A 22,991-nucleotide genomic window follows, 5' to 3' on the forward strand; every position below is an offset into this window, starting at 1 on the left:
CAAGAACTTGCTTGTCTTCTCAAAGATGCCAATAATCACACCAGTGACTACAGCAGAACAGAGCGATTATAACTGAGCTTCTATCCCACGTCAGATCAGGTTCCCTGAAGCATACCAAGGGACATATTGGGCTGTAATGGAAAGAGCATTGGTCTGGGTCACAGGTCACTGGAATTCCATGCCCAAGTCTGTCCTAGTTAGCATGACCTTGGAACATCATTTTGGCTTCTTCCTCTGTAAAATGTGCAGTGGGTGGACTAGATGAACTCTAAAGATCTTTCTAGCCCAAAACCACCAATGACAGGGTCTATACACTAGATACCTTGAAGAATGACATGATACAGTTTTCCTATTTCTTCTATTTCCATCTTGATACTTGCCAGCAAGTGCAAGTGTCTCATCGGTCTTCACATCACGTGAATGTTCTGGAAAGCAGTTGCCGAGGCAGAAATGCATAAAAAAAATCAGGGGAAATTTCTGATTCAGGCCCCACCCTGAGCACAAGGAAATGAACCACCTGGAACTAAGATGAAGAGGTGAAACAAAAAGAAAAACAAAAACATAACATAACATTTATAAACCAGGAACAATGTTGTTGACACTCAAAATTTGCAGGGTATAGACCTGCTTTAAGAGATGGAAATCACATTAGAGTACGCACAATTACAGCAATTTGCTAAGTGGCCTCAAACTTTAATTAGCACAGGATGTGAGTTCCAATTGTTGTATGCAAATTAAAAGTGCCATCTCACAAAAGGACTGTTTATAAAGGAGACAGTGAGATATATACCTTGTATCAAATTTCAGGGAAAAACACTTAGTTAAGAGGCTGCAACAAATGGGTTCTTTCATTCCCCATTCCCCCAAACAATCCTTTCAACAAAATGAACCATAATTCCATTTACTGGGGCTTTGAAATTGCTGGGAATCCTTCAATTAAAAAAAAAAAGTAGTAGAATGTAAAATATAATTTTATGTGTATGTTCCTGTGGTCTTAGCCACATCTTTCATTATTAAGCACCAAGAAGTTTGGATAGCTCAACAGTGAAAAATGGGATAAGAAATTTAAAGCTGGAAGGGAACTTAGAGGTCATTTATTCCAATCCTCTCATTTAAAAAATTATTTATTTTGAATTTAATAAACACCAAAAACAAAGAACATTTTCATGTGCAAAGCAGTCAAAAAGTCCACACAAGTTGATATTAAAAAATGTGTGTCTCATTCTGTACCTTGATTCTATCTCCACCTCTCCCCCCAATCTTCACCAGGGTGGGTAGCTTACTTCATCTTCAGTCTTATTCATCAGTGATATTCCTTTGTTTTACAGATGAGGAGCCTGAGCTTCTGAGTGGTTAGGTGACATGCCCAAGGTCAAGGAATGATAGAGCCAAAATTTTGAACCTTTGACCTTTGACTCAAAATCTAGTGCTTTTCCCACCATGCCAGTGGAGCTGAACCTTTAACTATTTTGGCAAGCAACTGCTATTTGGGTGTTCTCTTACAGGGTACCTTGAACCCCTATGTAGGTGAATTGCTCCTTGGGAAAGCAGATGTTGTTTGTAGGAAATAACGAGCAATCTAGTTTGACTGGAACCAATGGTATGTGAAAAGGAGTAATGGGAAATAAGACTGAAAAGTTAGGAAAGAGCCAGACTGGGGAGGGTTTTAAATGTGAGGCTGAGGAGTTTGTATTTTATCTTAGAAAAGATAGGGAGTCAGATCTGACTTCAGCACTTACTACCTCTGTGACCGTGGGCAAGTCATAACCTTTTTTGTCCACAGTTTGTGTATTTGTAAAAATTTGGGGCTTGGACTAAGGTCCCCTCTAGCTCTATATTTATGATCCTAAGATTTTGGAGAGGGGAGAAAAATGACTTTGTCTGTCTTCTAGACATACTGATTTGGGACCTATGTGGATGATGGTGAGAGACTGACAGCGGTGAGACCAGTTAGGAAATATTGCAGTAGATAGCTTGAGAGGCCCAAATTAGGGAAGAGGCTGTGTGAATGGAGAGAAAGGAATGGGTGTGAGAGATGTTTGGAGATAGGATTAATTTGGCAACTGATTGGGTATTGGGGTTGAGGGCAGTGGAGGGGTCAAGGATGACTTCAAGGTTGGGTGACTGTCATCAAAAATGGTCAGGTGTGGAATGGGTGTGGGTTTGGTAGTGGAAGAACTCTATATAAAGTTCTGTTTTGGACATGTTGAGTTTGAGATGTGGAAAGAAGATCTGGATGGAGAGGTCTATCGTGTAATTTGTAATCGAGTACTAGAGATTAGGGCTACATATTTGGATCTGGGGAATGTCACATAATAGTTACCATTTATATAGTGCCTTAAGGTTTGCAAAAACACTTTACAAATATCTCATTTTATCTTTGCAACAGCATTGAGAGGTAGGTGCTGTTATTTTCCCTGTTTCAGTTGAGGAAATTGAGGCAAACAGAGGTTAAGTGACTTGCCCAGGGTCACAACAAATAGTAAGTGTCTGAGGCAGGATTTGAACTCCTGTTTTCCCAAGATCGGGTCTAGAGCTGTATCCTGTGCTGTGCACATAGCTGTCAAGAGATGATGATAATTGATCCCAAGAGAGTTGATGAAATTATCAAGGAAAACAAAAATACACATGTATATATATATGAAGAAGAGAGTACAGAGTGGTTAGACCAGTCAGAAGAGAACCATGAGACCACAAGTATAACGGATGCCAAGGAAGGAAAGGACATCCTGGAGGAAGGAATGAGGGACAGATCCAAGTAAAATTAAAACTAAAAAAACTAAAAAAAACTATTAGACTTAGCAGTTAAGAGATCTTTTGTAACCTTGGAGAGAATAATGTCAGCTGAGTACTGGGAGTGGGAACTAATACAAAAGGGAGTGAGAAGTAAGAGGGGAGAAAATGGAGGCTAACAATGGAGATATTTCTTTGTCTTATCCTAGAGCCTACAAAAAGGTAGGTCATATGTTCATACAATTTAAAACTAAAAGGGATCTCTAATGATTCTCCAGTCCAAATCTCTCAATTTACAGAATAGGAAACTGAGGTCCAAGAACATGAAGTGATTTGAGTAAAGTCACACAGTTAAAAAGTGGTAGAATGTAGATTTGAACCCAGGTCTTCAGAGATCTTAGAATTTCCTGAAATCCATCCAGTTCTCATCCTTATGTTGTTGTTTGGTGATTTCAGTTGTGTCTGACTCTCCCTGACCCCATTTTGAGGTTTTCTTGACAAAGATGCCATTTTCTTCTCTAGCTCATTTTACAGATGAGAAAACTGGGACAGACAGAATTAAGTCACTTGCCAGTTAAGTCACACAGCCAGTAAGTGTTTGAAGCTGGATTTGAACTTAGGGAGATGAGTCTTCCCGACTCCAGGCCTGGCACTGTATCCACTGCGCCATCTAGCTGCCCCTCTCGCTGCCCCTTTCATCCTTATAGGTTAAAATAATGATTAGTATGTCAACAAGTCCCTTTTTAATGAATAAGATTTGAAAAAAGTTTGAAAAATTTTGAGTTTGAAAAGCTAGTGCTTATGTTGTCTGAGAATGAACATTAAACTACCTAAACTTGTTGGTTATGTACCCTTAATGCCTCTTCCAGAGTTGAGTTATAGAGTCTTTCAGAGCTGGAGGTGATGACTTAGTTTCCAGCCCAGATTGTGCCTGGAAGTAATTATCAAGGGACAGATGCCCGGTGGATTTTAAATGAATTGTTTGTTGCAGTTCTGTTCCTCTCACAAACCAGAGAGGAGTTCGGTAAGGTGGCCACAGCATGCTTCATTGTGACTCCCACATTCATGGGGAGTATTTGAAACTAATTGACAGGTTTGTGACCTACTACATTTAAAAACTGTTAGCAATTTAGGCTTCTGAATGCTGCACTTGAACGTGGTTTGTTTCACAACCCTTTTGTATGTATTTGCCCAAACGTGAGGCTCATTTTCAAGATAATTTTCTAGCAATATATCTTTTCACCTAAAAATGGCTCCACCTCCTGACCCTTTCCATTTCCCATTAATGACACCATGCTCTCAGTCACCTCAGTTTGCAAATTTAGAGGCATTTCTTTGAATATTCCCTCTACCTCAAAAAATCTGTTAATTTTACATTCCAAAAATGGCTCTTTCATCCCTCACAAGCACCCATTTCAGGCACTTATTGCCTCTTGCCCAGAGTATTGTAATAGCCTCTCCGTTTGCTTGTTTCCTGTTTCTTGCTTTAAGTTGCCAGCTTCATCTTTCTGTGTTACTCCTTTGTGTAATAATCATCAATCAACAACAGTTACGATGCAGTTATTATATCCTAAACTAAATGTTAGGATTACAAATAAAAGGAGAAGAGTCCTTTACCAGTAGGAGTTTATATTCTAATGGAGGCATATTATATATACATATACAGGAATATATAAGATGCATATGAAATTGATACAAGGTATCTTGAGAGGAGGCGTTAGGAACAGTGGGGAACCTACTGCAGAGGTGGCATTAGAGCCAGTAATCCTAAGGCAGAGAGGGGATACAGAGGCAGAGAGAAAAACAGACAGATACACAGATAGTGAGAAAGACAAAGAGAGAAACAGACAGGGAGAAAGAGGAGGGAGAGAGAGAGAGAGAGAGAGCAAGAGAGAAGGAGAGAGAGAGGGAGAGAGGGAGAGAGAGATGGGAGGAGGAGGAGGAAAAAGAAAAGGAAGGAAGAAGAGGAGGAGAAGGAAGAAGGAGAAGGAAGAAGGAGGAGGAGAACAAAGAAAGGGAAGGAAGAAGGAGGAGGAAGAAGAAAGGAGAAGGAAAAGGAAAACAAAAGGAGGAGAAAGAGGAGGAGGAAAAAGGAAGAGAGGGCAAGTGAGTATTCCAGTGGAGGTGGACCTCCCATAAAGGCATGGAGATGGGAGGTGGAGTGTTGTGGGTGAGGAATAGCAAGTAGACCTGTATTGCTGGACCATGTGCATTGAGAGGAGTAATGGGGAAGAAGACTGGAAAGAAAGGAAGGGGTCAAGTTATAAAGAGTTTTAGACGCCAAATGGGAGTATTTTCGATTTGATCCCAGACATAATAGGGAGTCATTAGTGTTTATTGAGTAGAGTGGGGTTAGATAAGAAGTCTTGAGATGATCAGACCTGCACTTTAGGAAAAGCACTTTGGCAGCTGTTTTGAGGATGGGTTGGAGTGGGGAGAGACTTGAGGCAGAGAGAACAATTAGGAGGCTGTAACCTTCAAATGACTCTCCATGCCTTCTGAATAAAGTCTGCTTCAGCCTGGCATTGAAGGACCTGTACAGTGAGGTTCCTACTTCTCTTTTCAGCTTTGTCTCGTACCAGGCCCCTTTACCGTCTCTTTGTTGTAGTTAAACTAGAGTAACTACTGTTCCCCAGATATCCCGAGCTAGCTTACCTCTGTATCCCCAGATGTCCTGAACTGACCTGCTGCTCTGCCTTTGCTTACTCGCTTCCCTCTAACTGGAATGACCTCCTCCCCATGTCTTCATTGGAATTTTGCTGATACTTCAAGACCCAACTCAAATACCATCTCCTTTCCCTCCTTCCATAACCAGAGCTGATCTCTTCTTCCTTTGACTTTTCAGGTCTTACATTGATAGTGGGTTCCTCAAGGGCAGAGACTGAGTCTTATTCATTGTTAAAGCTCCCTCAGCATTTGGCACAATGTCTTATTCTTAGTAGACACTCAGTAAATGGTTGATAAAAGATTATCCTTGGATCTTAAACATAGAGTTGTCGTGGCTAGCTGAGTTACATGCTGTAATGTAATACACAATTTTACTCAATTATACTTTTTCTATGAACAGTGTTAGAGGCAGCTAATATGTAATAAAAGAGCACTGGATTTGGAATAAGATGACCTGAGTTTGAATCTAGACTCAACCACTTATTAGCTATGTGACTTTGGGAAAGTATTAACTGATTTTGAGCCTCAGTTTTCTCATATGTAAAATGGGGTTAAAATTGCAATTATTTATTACTCTCACAGGGTTGTCAACAGGGAAGCACTTTGCAAACTTTGAAGTGTTTTACATGTGAATCTTTTTTATTAATTATCATTTCATCACTATATGGAAAGAACATTGGGATTCAGGAGACCTGGGTTTAAGTCGCATCTTCACCCTGATTTAGCTGTGTGACCCTGGACCAACAAGTCAATTTCATTATCTGCAAATGAGAAGAAAAGTGTTTGTATATATAACCTCTGTAAATATCCTTTTAGCTTTAAGATTCTGTCATTCTAAATCAATCCACTAACATTTTGTTTTGGGAAGGATAGTTTGATTCTTAAACAGAGTTGTGGATGCTAAGTTTCATGCTAGAACAAGTATGTGAAATCTGGAGGACCAGGTGTGAAGACAAGCTTAGAATCCTCTGGGTAAAGCAGGTGTTATATTTTGGATGTTAGAAAATATTCCCTGTAAAGCCCAGAGTTATTGTATATATAAACTCATCCTGAAGCTAGAATCAAAGAATCTCAGAGCTTGAAGGGTGATCCAGCCAAAACTGTATCTAAACTGGAATCCCCTCTGAACCAGCCTCCTGGAGAGATGACATGCAGCCTCCACTTGAACACCTGCAGTTACGGGCCAGGTGTCTCTTCCTCCCAGGCAGGTGGTTCCATTGATAAAGAGCTCAATGATCACTCATAGAATTGAAGCTGTAGAGCTGTAAGGGGTCTTAGCTGGCTTACAGGTCAGTCATCTCATTTTACAGAGAGGAAACTGAGGCACAGGGTGATGAAGTAACTTGCTCTGAATGGCACAGACAGTAAGGAGCAGCATTGTAGACGAAAACAACTGAAAGCAGTAAGAACTCTGATCAGTGTATTGACCGTATGATGAAGTATGCCGTCCACCTCATGACAGAGCCTCGATGGAGTCAAGAGTGCAGAATGAGACATATATATTTGTGGACGTTTATATTTATACACGCACACACAAACACATGCAATCCAACATACAACATACACAGCAGAACACACAAACACAAAAACAGGCATAAGCATACAGTGTAATGTAACATGTATGCATATTGAAATGTAAAATACATATACAAACATGCACGCACAGCTTGACTGTGTGTATTTGTTATAAGGAATTTGTTTTTCTTCTTTTTTCCCAGTGGGGTTTGGGTAGGATTTCTGTTAATTTTTTAAAAAATAAAAAGACAGGTAGTAAGAAGCAGAGTCAGAATTCAAACCCAAGTGGTCTGCCTCTAGACCTTGATATTTTTCCCTTTGTATGCTTATTATGGACCTGTCATGTGCAAAATACTGCTCTTGCTGCTGAAGAAGTGACAAGATTTAGATATGACCTAGTTCCTACCTTAATGGAGTAGGAGGGTCAGACACTCTTAATAGATAATTTTCATAATGCACAGTATTGTATAATGGATGTATTAGAGAGTTCTACAAAACAAAATGCTTTATGGTCCAAGAGGGAAAAGTTTAGTAATGACTGGCCAATCCAGAAAGGCTTCGTGCAAGATTTTATTTGAGTTGGGCCTTAATGGATGACTAGAAATTCAGCTGGCTGATTTGGGGAGAGAAACAAGCACAGGGCATGCCCTAAGGCAGGAAGATGGAGGGTGCCTTCTGGGGATAGAGAGTAGTAGTTAGTTAACATGTGGAGGAGAGTGATAGGAGATTAGGGTGGAAAGGTGGCCTGCTGCTACTGCTGGCTAGTGGAGGGTCTTGATTGCAGGGTAGAGCAATGGGGAACCACGGAGGATGATAAGAAATCCTTCCTTATTTGAGGTGATGTGTTGTTTCCTGATAGAACTTTTCCCCATTAGTACTTCTTCCTCTAGTGTTTGTGCCCTTCTCAGATTACCTTGTATTACCTTATTTATATATTTGTTGAAAATCCCAATTGAATGTAATTTGACTTTGTATCCCCTATGCCTAGCCTAGTACACAGTAAGCACTTAATAAATGTCTGTTGATGAAAGAGCACCAGATTTGGAATCCTGGCTCTGATGGTTATTAGCTCTGTGATCTTGGGCTAGTTACTTACCCTCTTTAAGCTTTAGTGCTTCCATCTGCAAAATAGCATAACAATACTTGAATTACATGCTATGGCGGCTTGTTTTAAGTGCCAAAGTATCTTTTATGAGAGACAAAAGATTGAACCATTTACCATGTTCTTCTTAAGGGGGTGAGGCAATACCATGTACCTAACTAACATAAACCCAGATTTTCTTCTTATTTATAGACAGTGAAGCTGAGATTGTATATTGCAGAAACCCCTGTATTTCAAAATAAATCTAATTTTTGTTCATATCCACTTTTTGTAGAAATTTTATTTCTGAAAAGCCTTCTCTCACCCATTGAACCATCCCCTTGTAATAAAGATTTACATAAAGAGAGAAAGGGGAGGGAGAAGGGAGGGGGAGAGAAAGAAAAAGGGAGAGAGTGAGAGAGAGAAAGAGAAAGACAGATAAATCACAGAGAGATTTATTAAAAAAAAAAATTTAGCGAGCACAAACATATTCCACATCCATAGTGTTCCCTACCTTTGTAACTAGAGTCAGGAGGCACAAATCTCCTGGAACTTGGTTATTACAATTACACAGCTTTCAGTTTCTTTTCTTTTGTTTTATTTTCTCTTATCTTCTTCTTTTTTGTTCTTTCCATAATTACCATTGTCATTTTGCATATTGCTTTCCTTATTCTTCTTAATTCAATCAGCATCAGTTTGTCTTCCTATGCCTCTCAGAATCCTTCATATTTGACATCATATTCCATTGAATTCATGAACTAACTACAGCTATTTCTCAAAAAAAAGGACACATTGTTTCCAGTTCTTTGTTGCCCCCCAAAAGTGTTGCTTTGAGTATTTTGGTATCTATAGGATTTTTCTTTCTGTCTTTGACCTTTTTGGGGTATGTGGTTAGCAGTGGGACCTCAGGATCAAAGAATGTGGGGCCACTCCTAGAAGTCGTCTCTTTTGTTATTTGGAGCTTGATAAAACTCAATCAATATTCCATACACAAAGAACAGAAAAAGAAGATTGTATGTGAAACTATAAATCCATTATGTATGGCTCGTTTTAAAAAAATGACAAATTCAGCTTGTTTGTTTCAAAGCTAAATGCTGTTAACCTTCCATCCATTCTACTTCGGGGTATTTAAAAAAAATGCTTCAATGACCCTCTTTCCGCTCCCCCCCCCTTTTTTGGGGAGAGCGTTGTTCTTACTATACCCCATCTCCCCTGCAAATCCCGTACTGGCCTCATATTTAAAACAGAAGAAAATGAAATGAATCTTCCTTTGTAAGAAATAAGCAGAGTCAAGCAAAACATCCATGGATTGTCCATATCTGAAAATGTATGTCTCATTCTTTATAATCTCTTTGTCAGGAGGTTAGTAGTATGCTTCATCATTGGTTGGTCTTCTGGAAATGCTGCTGGTTATTGTTTTGATGCTGGCTATTTGTTTTTTTTCTATTTAAAAATCAGTTTAGTCTGTTTCCTAGTTGAGTATATTGCTATACCAAATTTGTGTTTGTGTGTGTGTGTGTATGTGTGTATGTGTGTGTGTGTTCAACTCTCCTTTGGCCTGTTCAGATGAGTGTCAGGTTAAATTTGTTCTGTTGGGCCTCAGAGGGAAGAGCCAGGAAAAATAGGCAGAGAAATTGCAAACAGGTAAAGTTGAATTTAATAAAATGCCAAAACTTTCTAAGTATTAGAGCTATCCCCAAAATGGAATGGGCTGCCAGGATTAGGATGGAGGGATGGGGAGGGGGCCCTCCCTCATCAGAGGCCTTCAGGCAAAGGTTGGAGGATCCCTTAGGTATGTTTTAGATGGAGACTCAAGCATGAGGTGGATGAAATGGTGGATGATCCATCCATTTTTGTGGTGGTGAGATTCTGAGTTCATAAGGGAGAGAAATCATTGTGGGTTTGAGGAGTCAGGGAAAACTTCCAGAAGGCAGTGGTATTCAAACCAGGGTTGAATGAGGACTAGGACTGAGGGAACAGTGAGAGGAGGAAGGCGGAGTGTTCCATGAAGGGGGAATCAGCCTTAGAAGTTAAGGAGATAAGTGTGTTGTGTTGAGGACAAAGAATGATTAGTTAAGGCTAGCACCAAATGGAGTAAGTAGGTGGCACTGGGCCTGGAGTCAGGAGGACTTGAGTTCAAATCCAGCCTCAGACACTTACTAGCTGTATGACCCTGTATGCAAGTCACTTAACCCTGTTTGCCTCAGTTTCCTTATCTGTAAAAATGAACTGGAGAAGGAAATGGCAAACTATTCTAGTACCTTTGCCAAGAACCCCAAATGGGAGTCCTGAATGTGACTGAAATGATTGAACAAACACCAAATGAGGAAGATTGACCCTCCTGATATGTGCCTAAATGGAAGCTGGGTATCTTGGGGCTTGGCAACAGAGTGTTTTATCTACAAAGCTATTCCCCTAGTCCTGGACAGTCTCACCAGGTCACTGGGCAGAATTCATAGAAGACGAGATAGGTATTATGGGTCAATAGGGATTTATGGCTCAAGGATCTAATAATACTAATATTAATAACTCAGTGTTTATGTAACACTTAACTGGTTATAAAGCACATTTCCTACAGATAACCCTGTGCCACAGTGTAGAACAACTATTATTATCCATTTTTATAGACGAGGAGACTGAGGTTGAACAGGGAAGTAATTTGCCTGTGGTGACGAAGAAAAAGGATTAGGGTTCAGTGATGATTCTGTTAAGTCTAATAAGAATCCTAGAGATCTATTAGTTGATGGTATGTTTTTCTTGAAGAAAGCTGTGTTTGTACTTTTTCATTGCTGGTTCATTCAGAAATAGATGGTGAAAATGTTGGATTTAGATTGGGAAGGAATCTTAAGAGATAATCTAGTCTTACCCCCTCATTTTACAGATGAGGAAACCAAGATCTCAGTGGGGAAGTGACTTGTCCAAGGTCACACAGGTATTAAGTAGCAGTGCCAGTATGGGAACACAGGTCTTTCTTTCCCCAGATTCAGTAGTTTCCTCTATACCACACAGTGTTAATGGTAAAATATTACTCTGGCCCAGCCAAAGTTCTGCCTTTCCTCCCCCCCCCCCCATCTCTGATTTCTTCATTAACTAGGTGGCTCCTCCTTTAATGGACTGTGATACCTTCAATGTGGGTACTCTCTCCTTCAGTACAGATTGCAGCTTCTCATTACCTTCCAATGCTGTGTATCTTTTCTGTTCCTTTCTATAAATCTGCCGCAGAGGATTTTCCCAATGCACTAGAGGCCTTTCTCTCATTCTATTAATATTTCATGGATTTCAGTGTAGCACTTAGATTGTCCATCGGTTATCTCTTACTTATGCCACATGACTAGTCTACCTTCTTTTTCAATCATGTGTGCTTCTAATATTAATAATAGCTGACATTTATATGGCTCTTTAAGGTTTACCAAGCACTTAATGTACATTATCTCATTTGGTCCTCACAACGACTCTGAGGTGGGTACCATGGATATTACTGCCCTCCTTTTTACAGATGAAAAAATAAGACGCTTAGAAAGGTTAAGTGATTTGCTGTGGCATAGCAGATAAAGGGGTGACTTCAAAACCTGGAAGGCCTGGGTTCAAGTCAGTAAGTCAATCAGTAAAGATTTTTTAAGTGCCTGCTACAGGCCTGGATAGATCTTGAGGATACAAAGAAAGGTATAAAAGTCAATTCCTGCCCTCAGGGAGCTCATCATCTAATGGGAGAGGCAGCATGAAAATAACTATGTACAAACAAGCAAAGTGCAGGATAAATGGAGGAACTCAGCAGAACTCTCTGAGCTGTAGAAGGTGGGACTTTATCTGGGCCTTGAAAGAACCCAGGGAAGGCAGGAGGCAGAGATGAAGAGTGTGCGTGGGGAAGTGTTCCAGGCATGAAGGATGTCTAGTGAAGACGCCTGGAGTTGGCAGATGGAGTGTGTTGTTCAAGGAACAGCAAGGAGGCCCGTGTCCCTGCATCTCAGGGTGGCTGAGGGGGTGGTGGTGGTGTAAGAAGACTGGCAAGGTGGCAGAGGGCAGGTTATGAAATGTTTACATGCAGAGGATTTGATATTTGATCCTAGAAGTGATGGGGAGCCATTGGGAGTTTTTTGAGTTGGGGGGAGGGGGTAATGTAGTCAGACTTGTTCTTTAGGAAGGTCACTGTAACATCTGAGTCCACCTGCATTGATCAAGGGAATTTCCTCACTTGGGCGTTTCCTCTGCCATTGAAACCACCAATTCAGTCCCTATCCCTGCCCTAACAACAAGTCATGTGAGGGAGGCTCTCTCTCCTGACTAATAGTGGATCCTTGGGGCCCACTACTGTTCTGAAAATGATTTCTTTAAGAACTCTATTTACTTTTCAGCATTCTTTAAAAAAATTTTCGATTTCAAATTCTCTCCTTCCCACCAGCCCCTCCCCCTCCACCCATTGAAAAGGCACCTGGAAAATGAAATTTTTAAAATGTATTTTATTATTTTTTTGAGGCAATCGGGGTTAAGTGACTTGCCCAGGGGTCACACAGCTAGTAAGTGTCTAAGGTTAGTTGTGAACTTGGGTCCTCGGGACTCCAGGGCCAGTATTCTATCCACAGTACCACCTAGTTGCTCCAGGAAAATGAATTTTTTTAAGGTAAATTTGTGGTTAGCCTTTTGGAAGCAGTCAGTACACAAGTATTTATTAAGTGCTTTGTATGTGCCTGGTTTGGGAATAAAAATGCAAAGAATGAAACAATCCCTGCCCTCAAGGAGTATTTTCTGGGCAGCTAGGTGTCTCTGTGGATAAAGCTGTGGGCCTAAAGTCAGGAAGACTTGAGTTCAAATCTGGTCTCACACATTTACCAGCTGTGGGACTCTGAACAAGTCACTTAATCTCTGGCTGCCTCAGTTTTCTCAACTGTAAAAGGGGGATGATGATGATGACGGCAATAATAGTAGTAGTAGTGTTAGTAGTGGTAATAGTGCTTACCTCCCAGCTGTAAGGATCGAATGAGGTAATGTTTGAAAAGCTCTTAGCACAGTGTTTGGTGCATAGTAAGCACTGAATAAATGCTTATTCCCTCCCCCCTTTCTATGGAGCAGCTTCATAATAATGCTATATCCACCACCATCCCAAAAAACATTTTGTAATAGAGGAGTTTCAGATTTTAACCCTGCCCCCAAATGGGCTGTTGATGGCTTCTTCACCTACACAACAGTGAATCCTCTTCCCTTTAATTTTTCTCTCTTTGTAAAGTCATTATGGAAAGAGCCGGAGACCTGGAGTCCATGGGGATGGTTCTAGCCCCACCGCTGCTATTAAATTCACTGTGTGATCTTAGATGTGTCATTTCCCTTTTCTTGGCCTCAGTTTGCCCTCATGGTGAAAATAAGACAGTTGTGTTAGATTGTCTCTGTGAACCTGGAGTCAGGAAGACCCGAGTTCACATTCTGCCTCAGATGATTTTTCTAGCTGTGTGACCTTAGCAAGTCAGCCACTTTCTCAGTTTCCTCATCTATCAAATGGGGACAATACCAACTCCCACCTCCTCGAGTTGTGAGGATTCAGTGAGGCAATATTTTATATTTTTGAATCACTTTTTAAGTTTTAAAGGGCTATATAAATGTTAGCTGTTGTTGTTGTCTACCAGCTCTGATATTTTAGGTTTTTATGATTCTTTCATTTTTCTTGATTGCACTTGATTAGGCAGAAGTTCTCACTGTTGTTTCTTCTCTTTGAGTCTTAGGGTTGCTATAGCTCACGATTCCAAGGGGAGCCAGAGCTGGGGGAATGCATTCCTAGGCCTTAATTGTGCATTCAGAATGGAATTGGGCATTAATATTATCATTAACAAATATCCACCAACCAACCACCTGCTACTCAGAGCTAGGAGCAGTTGGAAAGGCAGAGGAATGAGGTTGTTTTCAGAAGTCATTTATAGCTTATTTTCTGGTCAAAATGGCTTCCTTGCTGCCACCTGGTAGGACGTTCAAAAGAGTGTAGATTCAGAGCTGGAAGGGACCTTAAAAGGTGTCTAGTTCAGTCTCCTCATTTTTACAGATGGGGAAATTGAGGCCAAGAGGTTAAAATCACTTGTCCAAGGTCACACAGGGTTAGTAAGTGTCAGATGAGGGATTTTAAGCCTGATCTAGGATTCTTTCTATTACGCTGTTGTCTCCTCTCTCTCTGCTTTTGTATGGACTGTCTTTTCTTCCTGCAGCGCACTCCCTCTTTACCTCATGTTTTTATTTTTGCTTTTGGAGGCAGTTGGGGTGAAGTGATTTGCCCAGGGTCACACAGCTAGTATGTGTCTGAGGATGAATTTGAACTCAGCTCCTCCTGACTCCAGGACCCATGCTCTGTCTGCTGCTATCTCACTCTTTACCCTCTCTTAATGTTTCTGTCCTTTAAGGCTCAAATAAAGTGCTAAGGACAACAATAAAGTGCCTGCCACCTGTTAACGCAACCCTTGTCAGGTTGGTTGCCAGTGTCTTCTCCTTCAGAAATTACTTTGTATTTGTTTTGATACTTATTTTGCATTTGCTCATCTGTGAACCTTTTGTTTCCCAGGAATAAGGTTGGAAGTTACTTAAGAGTAGCAACTGTTTTGTCTTTGCATTCTCTAGAGCCTAGCAAACTGCCTGGCATATAGTGGGCTTTTAATAAAGGCTTGTTGAGACTGGAGAAATAGCCATAGAACATGAATGAATATGCAATTTTAATGTTGGTTAATAATCATCCTATTCTAGACATATGGGGGATTTACACGTCCCACACAATCTTTCATACCCTTTTTTTTTTTAGAGGGGAAGAATAATAATTATTCTTTAAAACCACAAATCATAAATTTGTATCAGGTTGTTTGGAACCTTCTCCATAATTGCTGTTTAAATAGTGATAAAGATGACCTTTCAGTTGTGTATTGCTATAATTTCTTCCCTCTTAGCATCTAGTACAAGCCCTTGCCTATAGAAGATTGTAGATGTTTGAAATGAATGGAATTAAGTGAAGTTCTAAATCAGAGAAGGCCCCCATCAACTTAGTAGTACTGCTACCAACTGAAGTGTTTTAAGGTTTACAAAATGCTTTACACATATCATCTCATTTAATAATCACAAGAGCCCTGTGAGATTACTGTTTTTATTCTTCCCATTTTACAGATGAGTAACTTTTCCAGAGTTAAAATGACTTTTTATGGCCCAACAACTAAGGGGCAAAGCTGAAATTTGAACCCAGGTCTTACGATGACCACTCTTTCTTATGTGCCATATTTTCTCTTTAAAGGAGGTAGAGGTATCATGTTGCTGTTTTCAAAGAGGACCAATGATATCATGACGGTGAAGAGGTTTCATGTAATAATGATAATAATCACTGCTCACGTTTTAATAGTGACTTGTGGCATTACAGCAACTTGAGAGGTATCTATTATTATTATTATCTGCATCATCATTATCATTTTAGATTAGAGGAACTAACGCCCAGAGAAGTTAATTTTATATACTACATATAATAATTAACATGTTAAATTTACATATTGTACAAAGGGCACTTGATCTGGTGATAGAGTTCTGGGTTCTTGACTTTTCACACAGTACCCTGTCTTCCCTGAGTTCCTTGAAGGCCCCAGTTATCATCCCACCTTTTGCAAGAAGCCTTCTCAGTCTTCCTCCATCTTCTGCCTTCTTGCCTTCCCGCCAGATTATCTCCAGTTTAACCTCTCTGTATTTCTTTCCTCTCCTTCCCTAGTAGATGGTGGGCTCGAGAACAGATCTAACTGCCTTTTGCCTATCTTTGTTATCTCCCGGTCTAACCCAGTGCCTGGCATGTAGTAGGCGCTTAATAAATGCTTGTTGACTTGACACAGCTACAAAGTTCAAGCTGCTACTCAAACCCAGGGTGGTTTACGGCACACCATGAAAATGAAAATGATCTTTCCCACTCAGGGCCACCATTGAATAAAGTAAGATCAGAGGTGGGACTGGTAAAACATCTTTTGGCACCTTTTAGAAAATTTCTTGGCATGGGTGTGCTTTGGGGGAAAGCAAGGCCTTGGGCAGAACATGGTCCATGTTTTCCTCTTAATTTAAAGAATCACTTGCTCCTCTTTTCTCACCTCCTCTCTTGTTGCTTTTCTCCCTTCTCTGACTCCCCCCTCCCCCATTTATTCCTTAAAGAACAGAAGCTTTTTCTTGTTTGTGAAACATTCCTGCTTTGTAAACTGCTGGTCAAATGCTCTCGAATGTTGCCAGCCGTAAGTAAGCCAGGAGCAGACATTTGTGTTTTAGCAAAATGCTGGGGGCTCCTAGGGAGCTGATAAATAATGCAGAGAGGAATTCCGTCTACCAGGTAGTTACACTCCAAAACTAGTGAATTTGGAATTATTTGAAAGCAGGAATTGAAAAGCCAAAGGAAACCAGTTGTGCAGCATTTTCTTCACAATGATTTGGCCTGACTTTAAGTTCTTTTTTTTTTTTTTAACATGTAAATAAATTGAACTGAGCCACATCTGCAGGGCACAAGCAGAAATAATAAGGGTTGCTGCATGTATCTGGGATTTGGGGAGGTCCTTTATTTTGCATGTAAAATTCCAGGCAACCTGGCACTGCCCCAACCCGGAAATTCCTATTGAGGTGTCCCGTAGTTTCCTAAGGCTTCATCCCAAAGGAGATTAGAGACCTGGCCGAAAAACCTCTTTCATTAAGGTCTAGCAATTGTCCAGAAGCAGCCGGGAATTCATTTGCAAATCAGCCTCATTTCCCCAGACTTGCGCACCCTCAGTCTTGCAAAGCTGGTTCTGCTGTTTTCACCTTTTGCATGTGAATATGCCCCTTAATAGCTTTCTGACCCTGGTTGGCGTGGGCTTGGTCTTTGCTGTTCCGTTTGAGTTCCTGTTGGCTGACATTCCAGCGGAAGAAGCTCCTTTGGGTTACATTCTGAGAACACACAAGATGGTGCCCTTTTCCTAACTAGCATGGCCGAGAGACATGCCATATTTACAGAACTATTGATCATGCTGCAGCTCTTCCTTGCATTAATGAGCAGGACAGTTTATATTCTGTTGCATGTATAGCATTTGGTGCAAATAGGCCTGTTGCTGTGAATTGCAACAAAGACTTTAATCTGAGCTGAACTGCTGTCATGTTTGATAGATTGCCGCTATAGCAAATATCTATAAACGGCTTTGGTGGGCTAGGCCACTTCGGCTGCACTGTACACAGGAGATTGCAAAGAGGTGGTGGGATTCTAGCACCAGTGGGGAACCTAATAAGAGAAAGCAGTCGCAGCAATAGGAGGAGATAACTCCCAGCCTCTCCTTTCCCTCCTCCTCCCTGGGAGAGGCCTTCTCACTAATAACAAGCCAGCCGGGGGAAAAAGCCTGCAAGCAGAAGCCTCTTGAAAGCCCTCCTCTGATGTGGCTGTGCCTGCTGACCATCACCCATCTCATTTTTAAATGGCTGGTAAGTGCTTTTTCACGGGGTTTTGGGTTTCTGGCCTTGTGTGCTTTGGATTTATATTCTCCTCTAGATCTCGTCCCTGCCATCCCCCCTTAGTTACATATTTCCTAATGTCTGTTTCACATTTGGAAATGGACTGTTTCTCCATACTGCAACCCCTCGAGAAGCCTCAGGACCTTTCATTGATCTCGGTGAGAATTTCACCTGGAAGAGGACGTCCCTGATATCAAGGCTTGGTTGGGTTGGTGATCAGTTAGATCTGTTCTGGAAGTAGATATGCCCAGCCAGGAGAGATTGCTTTTACATGCTAGCTTTGGGGACCTTAAATAAAAGCCCCCATTTCCAGAAACATATGTGTGTCTAGTTTCAGAGATTGTGAAGGCTGTGATACAGGGTGGTTCTCTAAAATATCTCCTATTTAGTGTGATTTGGCTCCTTTTAAAATATCTAGGATTATAGTGTAGAAAATCAGGGCTTCCTAAAGAACTGTAAGTCTCCACGTTTTTGCACGTGTTTAACTTGGCCTGCTTTTTCTTTGGGGCTTTGTCTCTCCCTGTGCTTTCCCCGCCTCCCTCTGTACCCCTCCCCCCCTTTCTGGTTTGTTTGTTTTTTTCCTCCAGGCATTTCTGGGGTTTTGGTTCATTATAGTTTAAGTATTGGCTTGGGAGGATTCTGTTGCTTCTAAGTTGCATGTCCTGTTTGGGTACCCTGCTCTCTGGGTCTTTTAAAAAAATGCTTTGAAATTATTAACTGTTTTCTGCTTTGTTGCCCTAGAGAACAGCATGTGGTCATGTTTGAAGTAGGCAATGGAGAGTGTTTGCAATTACTCCAAGTGCAATCTCTTCATTTATACTTGATGACCCAATAATATCTGGGTTCTGTGCTTATGCTCGGGCATCATCCTAGGAACGGTGCCTTCCTGTAGATGTAGTGTGTTTTGTAAATTCATTTGGAATAGAGCGAGCAGCCCTGAAGGCTTTCCTGTCTTCATTTTGTTTGTTAGACTCATCTCAGGGTTGTTCAGTTTCACAAAATGGGCTCCTAGTAACAAGTGTGGAACTGGTACTTCTTTGTGGAAATATGTTGTGGTGATGGATAGAGGGTAAACTTGGTTGCTTGCAGCTGGAAAAGCCTGTGTTTGCCAGGGATGCAGTGGAGGAAAAGTAGAAAGAAACCCAGAATATGAAGAATGGATAGTCTTCTCGAGAATCCTTTTTAAAAATGAAATTTAAGTATATTAATTCAGTAAATCTCATGGTGTAGTATAGTGGAAAATAGGTTGGATTTGGAGGAAAGGACTAGAGTTTTGAATCTCAGTTCTGACTCCTACTTATCATCAACTGTCAATCTGGGCACTTCATTTTAATCTCCTTGGGCCTCATTTTCCTCATGAAGGGGGTAGACAATATCACCTCTAAGCCCCCTTCCCGCTCTATATCTTGATTTTGTTAAGAGAATCAGCTTTATAGGAGCCATGGTCAGTAAACAAGTCAGGGTCTCACGAATTGTGGCTTAGAGCCAGGCCTGTTCAGCTATATTAGCAAATGTCTTTGACACTTTCCTCCGCCCCCCCCCCCCTCTCCCCCAGTCATTTCAATACTTGCTTGTTATCATCCTTTTTTTTATCCAGGCTTATTACTGGCTACCACATAGGAGATGGTCCAGACAATTGTGCTGTCAACAGCATTAAGGAATTTAAGACACCCAAAAATCTACTGCAGGCCCAGGGAGTGAGTGGTAATCACTAGGCCTGTCTTTTCCAGCCTGAGAGACTAAAACAATTCCCAGTAATGATGCGTCATTTCCTGGGCTGGATAGCTAAGAGCTCTGAGGAGTCTGTGTGTGATCCCAGAGGCGGATGTGGGGGAAGGAATGCCCGATGGTCAATGAAATGGAGGTGTCTGCTGTAGATCTGAAGGGAGCTGTGTGTCCTAGGAGCCTGGTGTATGAGCTGCGCAGGGCCTGCTTGTAGTAGGAGGGAAGCAAATGCTGCTTCAGTGAAGGAGCTGGGAAACAAATGTATATTTTGGAACATACATTGGTGTTCTGTCCTTGAACAGGCTCATGTGAACACCATTTAAATGCAACAAGAACAACAAAACACAAACAACCCGGCTCCATTAATCAAAAGCCCAGCAGTACCCACGCTCCTCAACCACATACACGGGAGAGAGAAGACTAAGGAACAAAAGAGACGAGATGCCGATGGAGCGAGATGGTGAATGTGGTTTTTAACACTAATTCCCTTGCCCTCTTTAGCTGAGGGGGAGAAGAGCCTGCTTTGGGGCAGAAGAGGAGGGTTTGCAGGATTGCACAGTTAATAATCGGGTTGGTGTTAGGCCACCTAGGAAGTCAAGGCTTTTACTTAAGCTTTAAAAGAGCATTTTGAAATGGAATTGTGCTTTTTAATGAAAGCTGTTTCTGGTCTCAGGGCTGGAGCTGATCTCACGTGACTGTCTCTTCTTTCAGTTAGCACTCCATACCCAACAGGCTTTCCAGATTCATGAGATGGTGTTTGAATGTTGGCAGGGGAAAATATTCTGTCTCATCCTGCTTTCCCCATGCTGTGTCCCTGAGTCATTCTTTTTAGAAGTAGTACCTCCTGCACATTAACGCTTTCTGAGCCTTGATGTATATTATGTGTATGTATGTGTACATTCATATGTTTACATATATAAATGTACATACCCATGTCATGTGTACAGGGTGGGACTAGATCTGTAATTTAATCAGAGTGGGGGAAAATTTCCCCAGGAGGAAAGCACTTCAACCGCTGCAAATCCGTACCTTTTCTCAGTTTTCTCAACTGTAAAATGGGGATAATAATAGCACCTATCTCTTAGGGTTGTTTAGTGAGGATCAAAAGAGATAATATTTGTAAAGAGCTTCACACAGTGCCTGGGACATAGTAGGTGATTTATGCTGCTGGCTATTATTTTGAAATGTAATAGTTTTTAGGCTTGTTCAGAGTTCCATAGCCTGCATATCTGTCAGAGGCTGTATTTGAACCGAGGTCATCCTGGTTCTGAGAGGTCTGCTGTCTGTTCATCTGTTCTCTCAAATATATTTTTAAAATTCTATTTTGGGAGGAGGAGGGGAGAAAGTGATAGAGGGGAAACAGTGAGCCCAAAACAGAGCTCTGTTACATGATCGGAGATTGTTTCGTTCCTTATACTTGTATCCCCAGGGCCTAGCACTATGCCTAGCCTACAATAAGTACTTGATAAATACTTGTCAAGACAAGTCAGCTAGTGTTTAAGTGCCTACTATGTGCTAAGCACCTCAGCTGTAAAGGCATCTCCCCTCTCCCCCAGTTTACCAGCTCCTACCCTCAGGGAGCTTACAGTCTACTGGGGGGAGGGGGACAACATGCAAACAATGATCTTGTGGTATAGACAAAATATATACAGGATAAACTGGAGATAATCATCAGAAGGAAGGCATTAAGGCATAAGTGTTACTTGTTGATTGACCTCTTTGGTAGGAGATTTCTAGACCTATTTCTGCAGTATTTTAATTTAAATTTACTCACATTTGTTTGGCCCTTTAAATTTTACATGGTTTTTAAGATTTGGAAACCCAGGTACAAAGTGCAGTGGCTAGCACCCGGGGGGCGTGGAACACTCGGTGTTTGGCAAGTAGTAAGGCACTGACAAATCAATGCTTGCTGACTGACTGCTGCTAGTCATAATAATGAGAAACTGCAGGGTGTCCCCAAAGTTTTAGTTTCAGAACTTCAGAGTGGCATCAAGACCCCTATAAGGCTTACTGTGTACTTCACATACATTATCTCATTTGATCCTCATAACATCCTTGTGAAGTTGGGGATACACATATCATCATCCCCATTTTACAGATGAAAAACCCGAGTCTCAAAGAGGTGAACTAGCTTGGTCATGGTTGTATAAGCTGGTCATTGCCCGAGGTGGAATTTGGACCCAGGTCCTCCTGATTCCAAGTCTAATATTCGAGCTGCCGAGAGGCAGCATGATGTAGTGAAAATGATTTTGTGATTGGAGTCAGGAGACACAGGTTTTGCAAAGGAGAAAATCAAGGTGCAGAAAAAGGAACTACCTTTTCTAGCGTCCCCTGAAATCATGGATAGAATGCTGGATCTGTTCAGATCCTATGATCTGTCCCTTATTAACTCTCTGACCTTGGGCAAACCTGTATCATCTTCAAATATGCTTATTTTTTTTTTTGAGGGGAGGATAAGTGAAAGGGTATTAATACTTTTACTCCTTACCTCATAGGAGAGTTGGGAGGTTTTGTTTCATAAATTTCTTCCTTCTTCTTTTTTTTTTTTTTTTTGCCTGCTTTTTGGTGAGGCAATCATGGCTAAATGACTTGCCCATGGTTACACAGCTAGTAAGTGTCAAGTGTCTGGGGTCAGATTTGAACTCAGGTCCTCCTGACTCCAAGGCCAGGCTCTATCCATTGCACTATCTAGCTGCCCCTATTTCATAAATTTCAAAACATGGTAGTAGGGATAGGGATTTCGATTTCATTGGTATAGCGAACTGCTGGGAGAAGAAACTCCCTTACTCTGTACAGGTGGGCACCTTCTCTTTGGCTTTTAGAGAGTTGGGAACACCCTTGAGAGGTGAAGTGATTTTGCTGAGGGCACAGGGGGTCATTCTTCCATCAGGTCTTTCTGTCTCCAAGACCAGCAACTCTTAGACTAGGCCATTTTATCTACAAGTGTCCTTGGCATAGGTTATTTCTCTTTGGAGGTCTTCAAAGGAAAAACTGCATAACTCTTGAAGGATTTTTTTAAAAAGCATTTGAAAAAATGTTCATTTTATACCTCTCTCTATGTGTGGTGGCCACGTGTCCTGGATTTTTCCAGTATAGTGCTGATTTCAAGAAAAGCAAGTGTGTTCTTAATGAAATTTTGTAAAAGGAACAACTTTCATCAGACCATGTGTCCAGATTTTTGGTCCAGGGGAAAAAAAAGTGGTCATTAGATCTTCAAGACAGCTAATTTGGTGGAGAAACCCTCTAAAAAGAAAAAAAAGAACTTAATTTTTCGCCCAACATGCCTTCATTTTTGGCTCTTTGGTATTGACAGATGTGTGACCTATTACATTTCTATTCTTCTGATAACAGGTGCCTAACCCCTACTCCAGTAGGAATTGCTTGTGTTTGTTACTTGAAATAGAGTTGGGCCTAAAGGTTTGTGTTAAGATAAGAACCAAAGTCTTAGACCATGGATAATGTGTCATGTGAGCAAATCCCTTCTTCATTCTGTGCCTTACTTTCCTTATCTGTAAAAGGAGAGGCTTGAATTAGATCTCTCTTAGGCCCTTTCCACAGCTCCAAAAATTATTTGATTTTATGTTTTCTTTTTGGTTTCTTTTTTTCATGGCTCTTCTCTCTCCCCCCCACCATTGAATCATATGTTCACCTGAAACTGAGAGGGGAGGGGGAGAGAGACAGAGAGAGGAAGAGGGAGGGAAGGAGGGAGGAAGGAAAGAGATGGAGGGAGTGAGAGAAGGAAGGAGAGAGAGGGATTGAGAATTAGAGAGAGGGAGATGGAGGGGGAGAGAGGAGAGAGGGAGAGAGAAAGATCAAA

General features: G+C 41.2%; 1 protein-coding gene across 11 annotated transcripts in view; it reads left to right on the forward strand.

Annotated features, from left to right (window-relative positions):
- The window catches only part of ZMYND8 (zinc finger MYND-type containing 8), a 112,511-nt gene that overhangs the window by 14,182 nt on the left and 75,338 nt on the right, over positions 1-22,991 (forward strand). The window contains exons 1-2 of one of the 11 annotated variants that reach the window (XM_027851445.1): positions 16,676-17,419; positions 19,477-19,634. The exons of 9 other annotated variants lie outside the window; for them this stretch is intronic. In XM_027851445.1, the coding sequence (XP_027707246.1) occupies positions 19,616-19,634 (19 nt within the window). In that variant the 5' untranslated portion in view covers positions 16,676-17,419; positions 19,477-19,615. Of the gene's footprint in view, positions 1-16,673; positions 17,420-19,476; positions 19,635-22,991 lie in introns of those variants that run through there. One more of the 11 variants, XM_027851460.1, reaches the window with a different exon arrangement.

Source organism: Vombatus ursinus, unplaced genomic scaffold (genome assembly GCF_900497805.2).
Source record: "Vombatus ursinus unplaced genomic scaffold, bare-nosed wombat genome assembly UNPS02000580.1, whole genome shotgun sequence".
In the NCBI taxonomy this organism is placed as follows: domain Eukaryota; kingdom Metazoa; phylum Chordata; class Mammalia; order Diprotodontia; family Vombatidae; genus Vombatus; species Vombatus ursinus.